General features: G+C 40.9%; 1 protein-coding gene across 3 annotated transcripts in view; it reads left to right on the top strand.

Annotated features, from left to right (window-relative positions):
- sorcs1 (sortilin-related VPS10 domain containing receptor 1) overlaps positions 1 to 2,950 on the top strand; it is a 115,657-nt gene extending 112,707 nt beyond the window's left edge. For 2 of the 3 annotated variants that reach the window (XM_028971828.1, XM_028971829.1), the window contains 2 exons: positions 266 to 414; positions 1,303 to 2,950. In XM_028971828.1, coding sequence (XP_028827661.1) covers positions 266 to 407 — 142 coding nt within the window. In that variant the 3' untranslated portion in view covers positions 408 to 414; positions 1,303 to 2,950. The remainder of the gene's footprint in view (positions 1 to 265; positions 415 to 1,302) is intronic. The other variant, XR_003749072.1, reaches the window with a different exon arrangement.
- The last annotated feature ends 10,119 nt before the right edge of the window (positions 2,951 to 13,069 follow it).

Below are 13,069 nucleotides of genomic sequence, written 5' to 3'. Positions count from 1 at the left end.
CCAATGCATTCAGCATTTGGGAAAAAAAAAAAAAGTTTGCAGTCATGTCACATTTCTAAAATTCTATGATTTTTTATTAGAAATGTTTATCACAAGATAATACATCACAAGAAAAGCATGACATGTCTGTTATTCTCATATACATTCATAAGCAACACCAATCAGAATCAGTCTATGAGGTATGAACATGATAAACAAGAATAGCATGACAAAACTTATTGAATGGCTGCTTTCACCCTTGTCTCATTGTAAATCTTTCCTTAAGGAAGATCCCAGGCCTCAACGTCTATGCGCAGATGCAAAATGAAAAAGAACAAGAAATGACCCAGAGTCCAGTGACTCCCACTGAAATGGCCCCAAAATCATTGACTTCAAGAGAGCCTCTGGACAAAGAACTCAACACTTAGTCTATAGGTGAGTTACAGTTTATTCATCCCCATAAGATTAATGGATAATTATTCAGTCCTGTTTAAATGTCAGTGTCATTGTACATTTAAGAGCGATTACAATACTTCTATTTGTTACACTCTCTTTAGACTATGCCCCTTCAGTGTAAATTACATAATTTACCTGAACTGCAGGGACCTTACAAAATGCAATATTGCATTTTGTAATCAATTTGTTTGATTAATATATTACTAAACCTTTTTCACAAGCAGCTTATGGTAAGGGAATGTAACCTTTCAAATAAAAGTAAATTAGAAATGCATACAGTGCGTATATAATCCTAATTGAGATGAAGTAAATGATGCACTAATTATGGCAGAGACTTCTATTGGCCTCTTCGTAGTCTTTCTTTGAATCTTTTGTGCACCAATGTGTTGGAGTAAAACGGTCACACCAAAGCACATTTATGGTCTGTGATCTTTGTAGCACTCAAGACTGCAAATCACATGCAGAAATAATTTAGTTACACCTCCATTTAAATTACTTTCTGATGAGGAAAACAAGAGGTGCACTAATCATATTTAACTTCACCTTTTACAATGTCTGCTACTTTGTTATTACGGCATTAAACCCTGCTTCTGGGGGTACTGACCTCGTAACAGTGAATGGCATTTGCCCTGTTTAACAGTCAGCTTACTCTGCCACAGCAGTGTCAAACATTGATTTTATTATTATGGCACATATAGGAATTGGATTGTGGATTATGTTATGGAGCAAGTAAATAGTTAATTCTCTTTACACAAAGTTGATGTGCTGGAAGAAACTGTCAGCAAAACCAAGAACACTACTATCTTACTGTTCAAAGTACTTTTCACTCACGTTTTTCTCTCTCTTTTTTTTTTTCCCAAATGAAAGAATATATGAAAGCTCGCCCATGTGTCGCCTTCTCATCAGAACTTCCCACCTTCATCGATGTTCGATTCTTGGGATTCATGCAGCGTTACCCCTATTGTGCTTTGGACATTGAGACCCAAAGGTTTTAAGCTTTATACCTGTGCATGTTGATCATTGATGACACTCATTGTGTGCTATGAATACCTGAAGTAAACTGTGTACAGGTTTTTATAATCTATATATGTTCAAGGAATTTTTTTTGAGAAACTGCATTTATTTATAATATTTAACAGTACATAAGGGAAAAGCTAGCATGTATGACTAGAATTTTTTTTTTTAGTCAGTATCTTATCTGATTTGATAAGTCAGCAACTATTTATTCATAGGAATCAAATTAATAAAAGACCAAGTTTTTTGGAAATCATTAATGTGTATGTTATGTGTGTATTTGAACAAATAAAAATAGAAATATAGAAATTATTTTCTAAACTACAAATATTGTATAATTTAATAACTGCTGTTCCTTTTTTCAAGTGGAATGATTGTACAACATACACTCACTCCTTAACCGCTCAGTCCTGTTACTCAGGGTCATGGTTGCAAGAGCCCATCTTGGGACACTGGGCTTGGGCAGGGACATACTCAGGGCAGGGCTGCAGCCCACTACAGTGTACAACATATGGTTTTAATGGAATTTGGTGCAAAAGTTTAAATGAATTTATTTTTGCATTGCTAAACACCAGGCTAAAATTATACACATAGGCTCAACTACACTCCTGAATAAAATTATATTTTTGGATCATAACCAGGTTGTTCAAAATACAAAAAGAAACAGGAGCAAAAGACAAAAATGGAGAGTAGGCAATTTATTGAAAACTGCACTCTTGGCAGGAGTCCCTAGAGCTGGGGTGGGCAAACGTTTTAGCTCAGGGCCCACATTGACTTTTAAATTTGACAGTCCAGACCAGGACTAGATGAATACATAGACATCAAAGCCTCTTCATCCTGCCTGATTACTTCTTTCTTTCCTGTGATTGTAGAAATGCTCTCATACAATGAGATAGGTGTATCCATGGAGCTCATTCATAATTTTTGCTGTTGACTTTGATCTGGATCCAGTTGCCACACCAGGGTGTCCAGCCTGTAAAGGTTTGTCTGGAACAGAATTTTTAGAACACACAGTTAACCCATTTTTCCCCTTTGTCTCAGTTTAGCTTTCAGCATACCATTGTTGCTTACTGTTGGGCACACAAGTTGCAGAGATGGCAGTATCATGCGGGAAACCCAAGAATGTATTCTAAACAATAACAATAATACAAGGTGAAGGCAGAGCAGAGACTGGAGATGCCAGATGGTGACATGGAATAGTGGACTGACGTGTGTAGAGTATGGGATGGGCAGCTGGTAAGCCACAAATTGGACAATTGTCTGCTTGGAACATTGGAATGGAACCAGGAAGGGTAATGGCTGGTAAGAAGATAAGGGGCCCACAAGGACAGCACCATAGATCAGTAGCACTGCAGGTATTCTTACATGTCCTGATTGAGACATTCAGTGAAGTGAAGTGAAGTGATTGTCACATGTGATACACACAGCACATGGTGAAATTTGTCCTCTGCATTTAACCAATCACCCTTGGTGAGCAGTGGGCAGCCATGACAGGCGCCCGGGGAGCAGTGTGTGGGGACGGTGCTTTGCTCAGTGGCACCTTGGCAGATCAGGATTCGAACCGGCAACCTTCTGGTTACGGGGTCGCTTCCTTAACCACTAGGCCACCACTGCTCCTGGCCATTCGACTGAGCATGGTAGCCTGATGTCAGGCTGATTGAGACCCCTGCCAGAAGTGCTGGAACACTTCTTTCCATATCACCCAAACCACCTTATTGGTGTTCATTATCGGTCCACAGGTGATTGCAATGGATCCAGCCAAGATCTCCTCTGTCACGGGATGGCCGGTACCCAGAAACATATAACAACTGCAGCTCCCGGGCTTCACCACTTTCTACTGCTGGTTCATACACTGGTACAGACAGGTGGCTTAGCCACTTACGTCCTTGCTCCGGGGTAGACCCACCCATCTCCTGTGGTCTCCTCAAGCACAACCCTCTATTGAAGGCCTCATCAATGGTGGATGAGGCTACGATCCTCATCCACCCTGACGCTCAGTGGAGGTTGACGTCTTCAGTCTGGCCATCAGGACGGTCCTCTTCCAATGACTCCTGAACAAATCAAAAGCTACCCTTTCTTTTCACAATGACTCAGCAGAAGGCAATTAAGACATCAGCTACTGGGAGCTCCTTGTGATCAAACTGGCACTGGAGTCACGGTGCCACAGTTTGGAGGGGACAGCACACCCGTTCTTGGTGTTTCAAGACCTGTTCGATTACATATTCTCCTACCGCCCCGGGAAACGGAACACCAAAAACAGATGCCCTCTCCTGGCGACATACAAGGGACAATAGCTACCCCACTCCTGACCACATTATTCCGCCCACCTGCATCCTGGCACCAGTGGAGTGGGCATTACTCTGGTGCAGGCCATACCCTTGAGCCCCCACCTCACAAAGAACTTATGTCCCCACTGCACTTGATTCCAAGTGTTACACTGGGGACCCCCAGAATGCCAGCACATGAAAGAACTCACAAGTGAAATCACTATGCGTATGCGGCTGCCCATCCAATGTGTGCTGTGCATAGCAGACTCTCAGTGACCCCAGAGATTCCTCCTACATCTGCCACGTCTGCACCGCCCATGGTCCCTTGTGGGTAGTAGTAGCCTAGTGGATAACACACTCGCCTATGAACCAGAAGACCCAGGTTCAAATACTGCTTACTACCATTGTGTCCCTGTGCAAGACACTTAGGGTTAAGTTGCTCCAGGGGGACTGTCCCTGTAACTACTGGTTGTAAGTCGCTCTGGATAACGACGCCCGATAAATGCTGTAAATGTAGGTCCTGGTCCGCCCACCTCCCAAGGCAACACCACAATCCTGGTGATGGTCCAAGACTGCTGGATTTGTTGCCCTGCCAGGCCTACCCACAGCTACCCTGACCGCCACCCATGTCATTCACAAAGTGGTCAATCAACACTGACCTCCTAATGACCTGCTACCAGACCGGGGGACCAACCTCGAGTCAGTTGAGGGTCTCTGCCAGCCTGACATCCAGGTACCATCCCAAGTCAAACTGACAGACAGAATGCATAAACCAAGAGTTGGAAATGGACCTCTGGTGCTACTGCTCCTTTCGTCATAGCACATGGTCCAAGCACCAGCTCCTACCAAAACTCTCAGAAACGATCATGTGTCCACTGCCACCGGCCTCTTGCCATTTGAATCCTCCACCAGACGTCCGCCTGTCTGGTTTCCAGCCCAGTCAGCCAAGGGTCCTGTACCTGCGGTCAATCTACTCATCAGTTACATATTTTGGTTCACTGCATACTTAACAGGATGATCCAGACTATGAGGTGGCAGGACACCCCCGGTGCCCATGCCCCCACACCTTTTATGAAGGCCTGGAAGACAACAGGACAGTTGGACAAAGTAGAAGCCTTACCTGGTTCTGGAGTTGTCTATGGTGATCGAATTATCATTGAGTACAGGATTTGTTAGTGGGCTGAGAGACAGCCAGCATTCCCCAATTACTTGTCCTGTTTTGAGAGTTCATCTTTAACATTTTCTTTTAACGCATGCAAGAATGCTGTGGTGAGAGCTCAGACTTTGAACCAGAGCTCATAATCCACCACTGATAGTTGACCCTGTCTAGTGGTGAGGAGATTGTGTGCTGTGAGCATGGGTTGATTCTCCCAGGAACACACATTTGATGGCAGCAAAAAGTCCTGACACTTTGGGTATTGTTCCAGAACAGCTGTTGCCCAGTGTCCTCCCAGACGGGTGCAATGAATCCAAGTTTGGCAGTTTCACATGCCGCTAGCAAAATCCCACAGTTAACAGTTGCTTACTGTTGAGTACTCTTACTGTAGAGATGTCAGGTTTGGGCAGGGGTCATTTTTCTTCTGAGCTGCTTGTGGAAAACAGCTGTCAGTTAGGGGGAAGTTGGACAGACTCCACCATGTATTCTGATCACCTCGATAATCTCATAAAACAAAAATAAATTATGAAAAGTGTTTCTAAAGTACTTTATCTTCTCTTGAAAGGCTAAGCATATCATCATTTATTAGTAGCACAATAGGTAAATTTCCATTGTCATGGCAGAAAAGAGGACTAGAATATGAGAGCAGGCAAAATAAAGAGAAAAAAAATCTATGCCAGCTGTACATATAAAAAGTGAATTCTACAAAAATGGGTTAAAATAGTTTGGATGTTTTGGTGGCAAAAAAAAACTACTTGATATTGTAAACGTTTAAATTGCTGCATATTTGTGTAAAGAAATGCAAGTCAATATTCAAAAAGAGTGAGGTTAATGAGTTGGTGTGTGAGCTAAATGAGGAATAAGTGGTAATGGATAGTGAGTGGGAGTGAGAGAAGAGCTGAAAGTTATTTGTCCAACTTTTGTACTGTAAAATTAATGCATTTTCCATCAAATATGTTTTTTTGTTATATAATATTTCAAAAAAGGAGGAATTGTTAGGAGGTATTATAATATCAGATATAATAGCTTTCCTATTTTAGAAACCTTCCAAATTAATTAATTTTCATTGAAGAGGCATCTTGTATAATCATTCCCATCCATTAAAGGAACATTTAAAACAATTTAGTGGACTAGAGTATTGCAAAAGCAGGAGAGATGTGAGCACAGACTGTTACACTAAGGTAAATTGTTTTCAGAAATTGCGCCCAAAATTGGATAGTTGCTTGAAGATTATTGATAATCAGAAAAGAGTGTAACTACATGTTTTAGTCTTTGTGTTTGGGATTCAGTTATACTTCCTCACCCAATGGCAGAATCGTTTCAAAAGCAGCATGCATGTCTAAATACTGGTTTCTGAAGGCAAGGTGCTACTACAGCATGATATCCTCATATTTGTGGTATTTCATGTAACATTTTGTCAGGCACTTTTAGTTGTATAAAGAGACTATATTTGTGCTGTTAGAGGATTAATGTAAAATGTTACACTTATTAATACAAACTTGCAAACCACAGCATGAATGTTTTCCTTTTCATTTGTAGACTTTTGTTACATTCCTCATTCAGTTTGTAAAGGATTACTGACTTATTTCAAAAAGAAATGTTTGTTCAAGTGAGTAGTTAGAAAAATAAAATGCAAATAAATATGACTGTCAAGAGCAAACCAGCAATACAACCCAGATTCACTTTCAATTCCTATCACATTTAAACTAAGAGGTTTGCTGAGCAATCACCAGGACACTTCAATGCAACACTGCTTAAGTCAGTAGAATTTGCTTTTAAGCATAAAATGTATTCATGTCTAAAACACAGGGTGCAAATCATTAGGCACTGCCTGAGGTTGGCGGTTCATCCAGTGACACATCTACCTCCCTTGCCTTTGAATCAGTAAAACCCAAGGGTGGCTGGCGTTAAGCTTAACTTGTCAAAGATAACAAGACTGGGCTCCAGTCAGCTGTGGTATACAAAGAGCACATCAAAGAGCTAATTGGAATGGAACTCAGAGCTTACCCCATTCATTGATATTGCTTTGTTCTACAGTTAGTGGGATTATTTTCTGGAAGACCAGATTTACTGTAAAGCCTTTATATACATATAAAAATCAATTTAGGTATACTACACTTTCTTTGAATAACTGTATAGTTATTTGATGCAATTACAATTATATTTACTAAATGGAAAAATACTATATTACTGTGTTTTTCATGTTCTTGTATATACTATGTAATGATCTAGAACCTATAGAAGAAAAAGCACCAGACTTACGTTCATTTTTTTTGTGTGTAGTCAAAATGTATCCTTCATTTTTTTCTTTTGCCAGGTAATATTAGAAAAGACATATTAACCATTTTGTCACCCCAGCACATTGTCTGACTGCTAATTTTAGTTCACACTCACAGAAAACCTAAGCACAAACAAACAGCATTGGAACTAATTTTGCAGGAGAGCCAAAGAGGGAGCAAGCTTTTCCCTGATAACTCACACTGCAGTTCCTGAGAAGTTTATTAGTCCAACAAGTGGGAAATTTACATGTTTAAATGTTGTAAATATAAAGGATCATCTTATTTGGCAGACTCTTAGATGTAGGGTGACTTACATAAGCACTTCAAATATCAATCATTGAAATATCGCATTTGATTCAGTAGGATGATCTGTAAATACCATTTAGAACCCAACCCCCTGTTTAATCATTTCCTAAAAATGAAGGTTTTTAGCTCTCACTTGTAGATCTTTAATGACTCGGCTTAACATTTAGGTTAAGTTCAATCCACGCTCAAATCTCCATATATGTTTATTCGGTTAAATTCAGTATGGTTCCAACAAAAGGATTTAACAATAAAATGTTAATGTACAATTTTTATTATGTTTTATGTTGCTGTGTGTGTGTGTGTTGGGGGGGTGGGGGCACCAGAGGGTTTGTTTGCCCAGGGCACCAAACAGGCTAGGACCATCCCTGCTTACATTGCAGCTCCCTGTGACTTTGGAAAAATAAATAATATTTGAAGTGTATTATATTTTTAGAAATTTTTATGTCGTTTGAAATTTGAATATTTTTTTTGTCACGCTAGTATGTTACAAATTGCGTATATGCCTGCCAACCCCCTGTGTATTCATCAAGCTTTTTTACACCTGGTAGGCTAAGCCAGGTGCATGAGATCCACCCTGTATGGCCACCTTCACCAGAGCTTTTTGTTCAATTATGCTGCAATAGAGGGTGTGTGGTTTTAATCCTCTATTTTAACTTACAAATCCAGAACCATTAACACATTAACAGATACGGGTCACCTTCTCTTTGTTGCCAAAAGAATGCAACAACCACAGACATGACATATGGTAAAGCTTACACACACACACACGTAAATATGCTCATATACATTTGAAAAATATCCTCTCACACACGCATGAAACCAGTCATGCACACACATACAAGGGAAGAAGAGTCAAGGTCTGACTCAGGGGGTCTGACTCAGTTTTACGTTGTCCATTTTGTATCCCTGATTTAATGCAGTTGTTTGTATGTGTATTTAAAAGCCTATTGTGTCGTGTCCTTGTTTTATTATTCATTATTTGTCTTTTTTTTTTTTTGTACCCATATCTGGCGTATTGTGCGTGTCTTCTATTGTTTATTAAATACCCCTTTTTTTAGTACTAATTTGTGTCTACGTTTGATCTGCCCTGCCTTGCCACTGTGACTAACTTTTACATACACAACTGAAAAGAATTTAGTTCTAAATGACTTTCTCGATGTTGATTAACATTAATAAAGGACCATTGCCTCAACCACAAACAAGAAATTTTATAATTCTAGACATTGAAGAAAACATGTCTAATCCAAAGTTTCAATCATTTTCAACTGAGTTCAACTTGATTTGTTACATCACTCATGCACATTGTTCAGTGACTAACATGGGACTTATGCTAGGTCTTTATTACAATATTCTTGAAATATATATACAGAGCATGCGTTTGCCTTCTGTAACACGTTGCAATATTTATATTTAATACATATATCCATTTACATTTATGGCATTTATCAGACGCCCTTATCCAGAGCGACTTACAATCAGTATTACAGGGACAGTCCCCCCCCCCCGGAGCAATTTAGGGTTAAGTGTCTTGCTCAGGGACACAATGGAAGTAAGTGGGATTTGAACCTGGGTCTTCTGGTTCATAGGCGAGTGTGTTACCCACTACGCTACTACCACCAAATTTCAGTGACTATGTTAAGTTAATATCCTGCTAAAATATAGGATATTTATATAGTATTCATATAGAAAGCCATATAGTCAAACTCTTTAAATATTTGGTGTGACATGCAGTGGCAACGTGATTCATTTAACATGTGTCAGCTACAAGGAAACATTAGTGTAGAGGAGAAATCTTGCTCTCCTTTGTGAATGAACTGGATGAACAGAGTTGGAGAAAAGCCAATAGGCTGTATGACAGATGCAAATTTACATTTACAGCCTTTGGCAGACACTGAAGGCTCAGTCCAGAGTGACTTACGTAAGTGCTTTAAAATGTCAATCTTGGAAATCCCTCAATTGGTTCTCTAGGGTCCGGTCTGTAAATACCATTAGCTTAATAACTCAGATTAAAGAGCTCTTGCGTATATAAAAAAAAAGTTTGGTTCTAAGTATTTCCTAAAAATGAAGTGTTTCAGCTTGAGTTTAAAGAGCTGCGTTGATACTGGCTTTTGCACCTGCAGCAATCTTTAAAAAAAAAAAAAAAAAAAAAAAAAAGTGAATTAATTGTCACATGTGATACACAGCAGCACAGCACACAGTGAAATTTGTCCTCTGCATTTATCCCATCACCCTGAGTGAGCAGTGGTCAGCCATGTCAGGCGCCCGGGGAGCAGTGTGTGGGGGACGGTGCTTTGCTCAGTGGCACCTTGGCGGATGGGGATTCGAACCTTCTGATTACAGGGCCGCTTCCTTAACCGCTAGGCCACCACTGCCCCAAATTTCAGTGATATATATTTTCAAATTTGGACTTCCTGCCTCTTCTTAAATAATAAACACTTTAAACACTGTCGAGTCTTTGAATAAGTTTTTAAGTATTTAGTTCTTAGTCATGTCCATACTCATTTTTTTAATCAACTTTCAGTCAACTAAAATCTGAGCTCCAGGGGGAGCCTAAGCTGTGAGATGGAGTCCAGGACACAACTTGCCACAGTCATAGACAAGCAGGCACCCACAAAGACAAGCATACATTCAAATATTCACACATTCACCCACGGAGATATACAAAAATAAAACAAGGAGCTTAAACCCATCCAGACCAGGGCCCATGGCAGCAGTACCACCAGGCCCTGTACTGCAAAGGGCTTCTCACCTGGCCCCACCACAGAAGACATATATACCCACCCCAAAATTCAATCAACCCATTTAATCAACTTCTAAATATTGTGTAAGTGAAAGAATGCATTTATTGCAAATGTGAATCCTGGTAAAGCAGAATGAGTACTGAAATGCAGTCATTGTCCAATGACACAAGCAGATCATTTGTAACTCTGACAAGAGCTGTTTCTGTGCTGTGATCTAAAACTTGACTGGAATGCAAAGTGTATGCAGTCTTTTTCCATGAAATTCATGAGCTGTTATGCTATGGCTTTTTCTAGGATTTTCCCAGTAAATGGTAAGTTTGACATTGGGCAATTTTGTGAAAATTCACTGTCAAGATCAGGCTTTGATATTATGGGATTTGTAGGGGAAGCACAGGTTGGACGCTGTCCACTGGATGCCTTTACAGCCTGCTTTGAATCAAGAAAATCCTAAATCAGATACTCCTTTAGCACAACCCCCAATGCAACAGGGGATGCTACTCCAATATGATTCAAACCATGCTCCAAACTTCTGATCATTGGTCCACACCATTTCCAGGGTCTTTCCCATCTTTGGTCTTTTAGTCTTTTTGGGGGTTACATCATAACTCTAGATTACTTCTCTACTTGGTGAGATAGAAGCTAAGGATCTAGGTGTCCTCATCTTATGCTAATCATTTGATTAGCATAAGATAGTATTCTTTCACCTTAGAAATATTGCAAAGATAATAAACATCATCTCAATGCACGATGCAGAAAAGTTGGTCTTTGCCTTTATTACATCAAGTTTAAATTACTGCAACGCATTGTCTGGATGCTCTACTAGGTGCATGAGAAAACCAACTAGATCGGTTTTAACTAGAACTACAAAATTCAAACCACATAACCCTGGTCTTACAAATCACTGCACTGGCAACCCTTCAAATTTAAGATAGACTACAAAATCCTAATCCGGTAGCATTAGTGAGTTTACGGAAGCGGTTGTGAGCTTCATAGGGAAACAGACGACACCGTTCAGAAAACGATAGTCAGAACGTTTCCCAAATCAGATGCTGTGGGGGGATAAAACAATCCGCAATGCTCTGAAATCTTGCACAGTGACCTATAATGCGGGGCTGGCAAGCATTCAGTTCTAAATGACTTTCTCGATGTTGATTAACATTAATAAAGGACCATTGCCTCAACCACAAACAAGAAATTTTATAATTCTAGACATTGAAGAAAACATGTCTAATCCAAAGTTTCAATCATTTTCAACTGAGCTCAACTTGATTTGTTACATCACTCATGCACATTGTTCAGTGACTAACATGGGACTTATGCTAGGTCTTTATTACAATATTCTTGAAATATATATACAGAGCATGCGTTTGCCTTCTGTAACACGTTGCGATATTTATATTTAATACATATATCCATTTACATTTATGGCATTTATCAGACGCCCTTATCCAGAGCGACTTACAATCAGTAGTTACAGGGGACAGTCCTCCTGGAGCAATTTATGGTTAAGTGTCTTGCTCAGGGACACAATGGTAGTAAGTGGGATTTGAAATGAAATCTTGCACCGCGACCTATAACGCGGGGCTGGCTTCCGGGGACATGGAACCATACAAGGCTGCGTCGTACAGCGTCAGGAAAGCGGTGAAGGAGGTGAAGGAGGCGAAGCAGCGCTATGGGAAGAAACTGGAGTCGCAACTCAAACAGAGTGACTAAAAGCCTGTGGCGGGGACTAAGGACAATAACGGACTATAAAGCACCAACATCCGGTACGACGAACGTGAACGTGTCTCTGGCAGACGAGGTAAATACATTTTATGCTCACTTCGAGGCTGTATCTAAAGGCGCCAACGATGCTACGGCTAACGGCTCCAACAACTGCAGACAGGAGGACACTGCCAGCACCGAGAACGCGTTCGTCATCACCGAGCATGATGTGAGGAGAGCCTTCAAGAGAGTGAACACCAGGAAAGCAGACAGACCAGACGGCATCTCGGGGAGAATCCTCAGAGCCGGCGCAGACCAGCTAGCACCTGTGTTCACAGAGATATTCAACCTCTCTCTCTCAGTCGGTGATCCCCACATGCTTCAAGGAGTCAATAATTGTTCCGGTCCCAAAGAAACCCCATCCTGCCTCCCTCAACGACCCCCCTGTATCCCTAACCTCAGCAGTGATGAAGATCTTTGAATGGCTTGTCAGAGACTTCATCTCTTTATTATCGGACACACTCGACCCACTGTAGTTTGCTTACAGTCCCAACCGATCCACAGATGATGCCATCTCATATCTCCTCCACACAGCACTCACCCACCTGGACACTCGGAAGGGAAATTATGTTAAAATACTTTTCATTGACTACAGTTAAGCATTTAACACAATCCCTGGAGCATCTGGGACTTATCTCTCTGTCAGTGGATCTCTTCAACTACTGTCAGTGGATCTCTACAACTACTACAAAATGCAGCAGCACGACTAATCTTCAACCTTCCCAAATTCTCCCATACCACCCCTCTGCTACGTTCCCTCCACTGGCTCCCAGTAGCTGCACGCATCAGGTTCAAAATACTGATGCTGCCTACAAAGCCAAACATGGAGTAACACCATCCTACCTCACAGCCCTTATTACACCTCACACTGCCCCTTGTATACTCCGAGCCTCCAGTACTGCTCGCCTGGTCCCTCCATCTCTGAAGGTAAAAGGAAGACACTCATCTAGACTCTTCTCCGTCTTGGCCCCTCAGTGGTGGAATGAACTTCCCCTCGAGGTCAGAACAGTTCAGTCACTGAGCACCTTCAAACGACTGCTCAAGACCTTCCTCTTTAAAGAATATTTAGATTAAATTGGAATTTTCTTGTTGTCGAACTTTGTGTAC

The sequence above is a fragment of the Denticeps clupeoides genome, chromosome 3 (genome assembly GCF_900700375.1).
Source record: "Denticeps clupeoides chromosome 3, fDenClu1.1, whole genome shotgun sequence".
Classification (NCBI taxonomy): Eukaryota; Metazoa; Chordata; class Actinopteri; order Clupeiformes; family Denticipitidae; genus Denticeps; species Denticeps clupeoides.
This window is presented reverse-complemented; position numbering and strand designations above follow the sequence as displayed.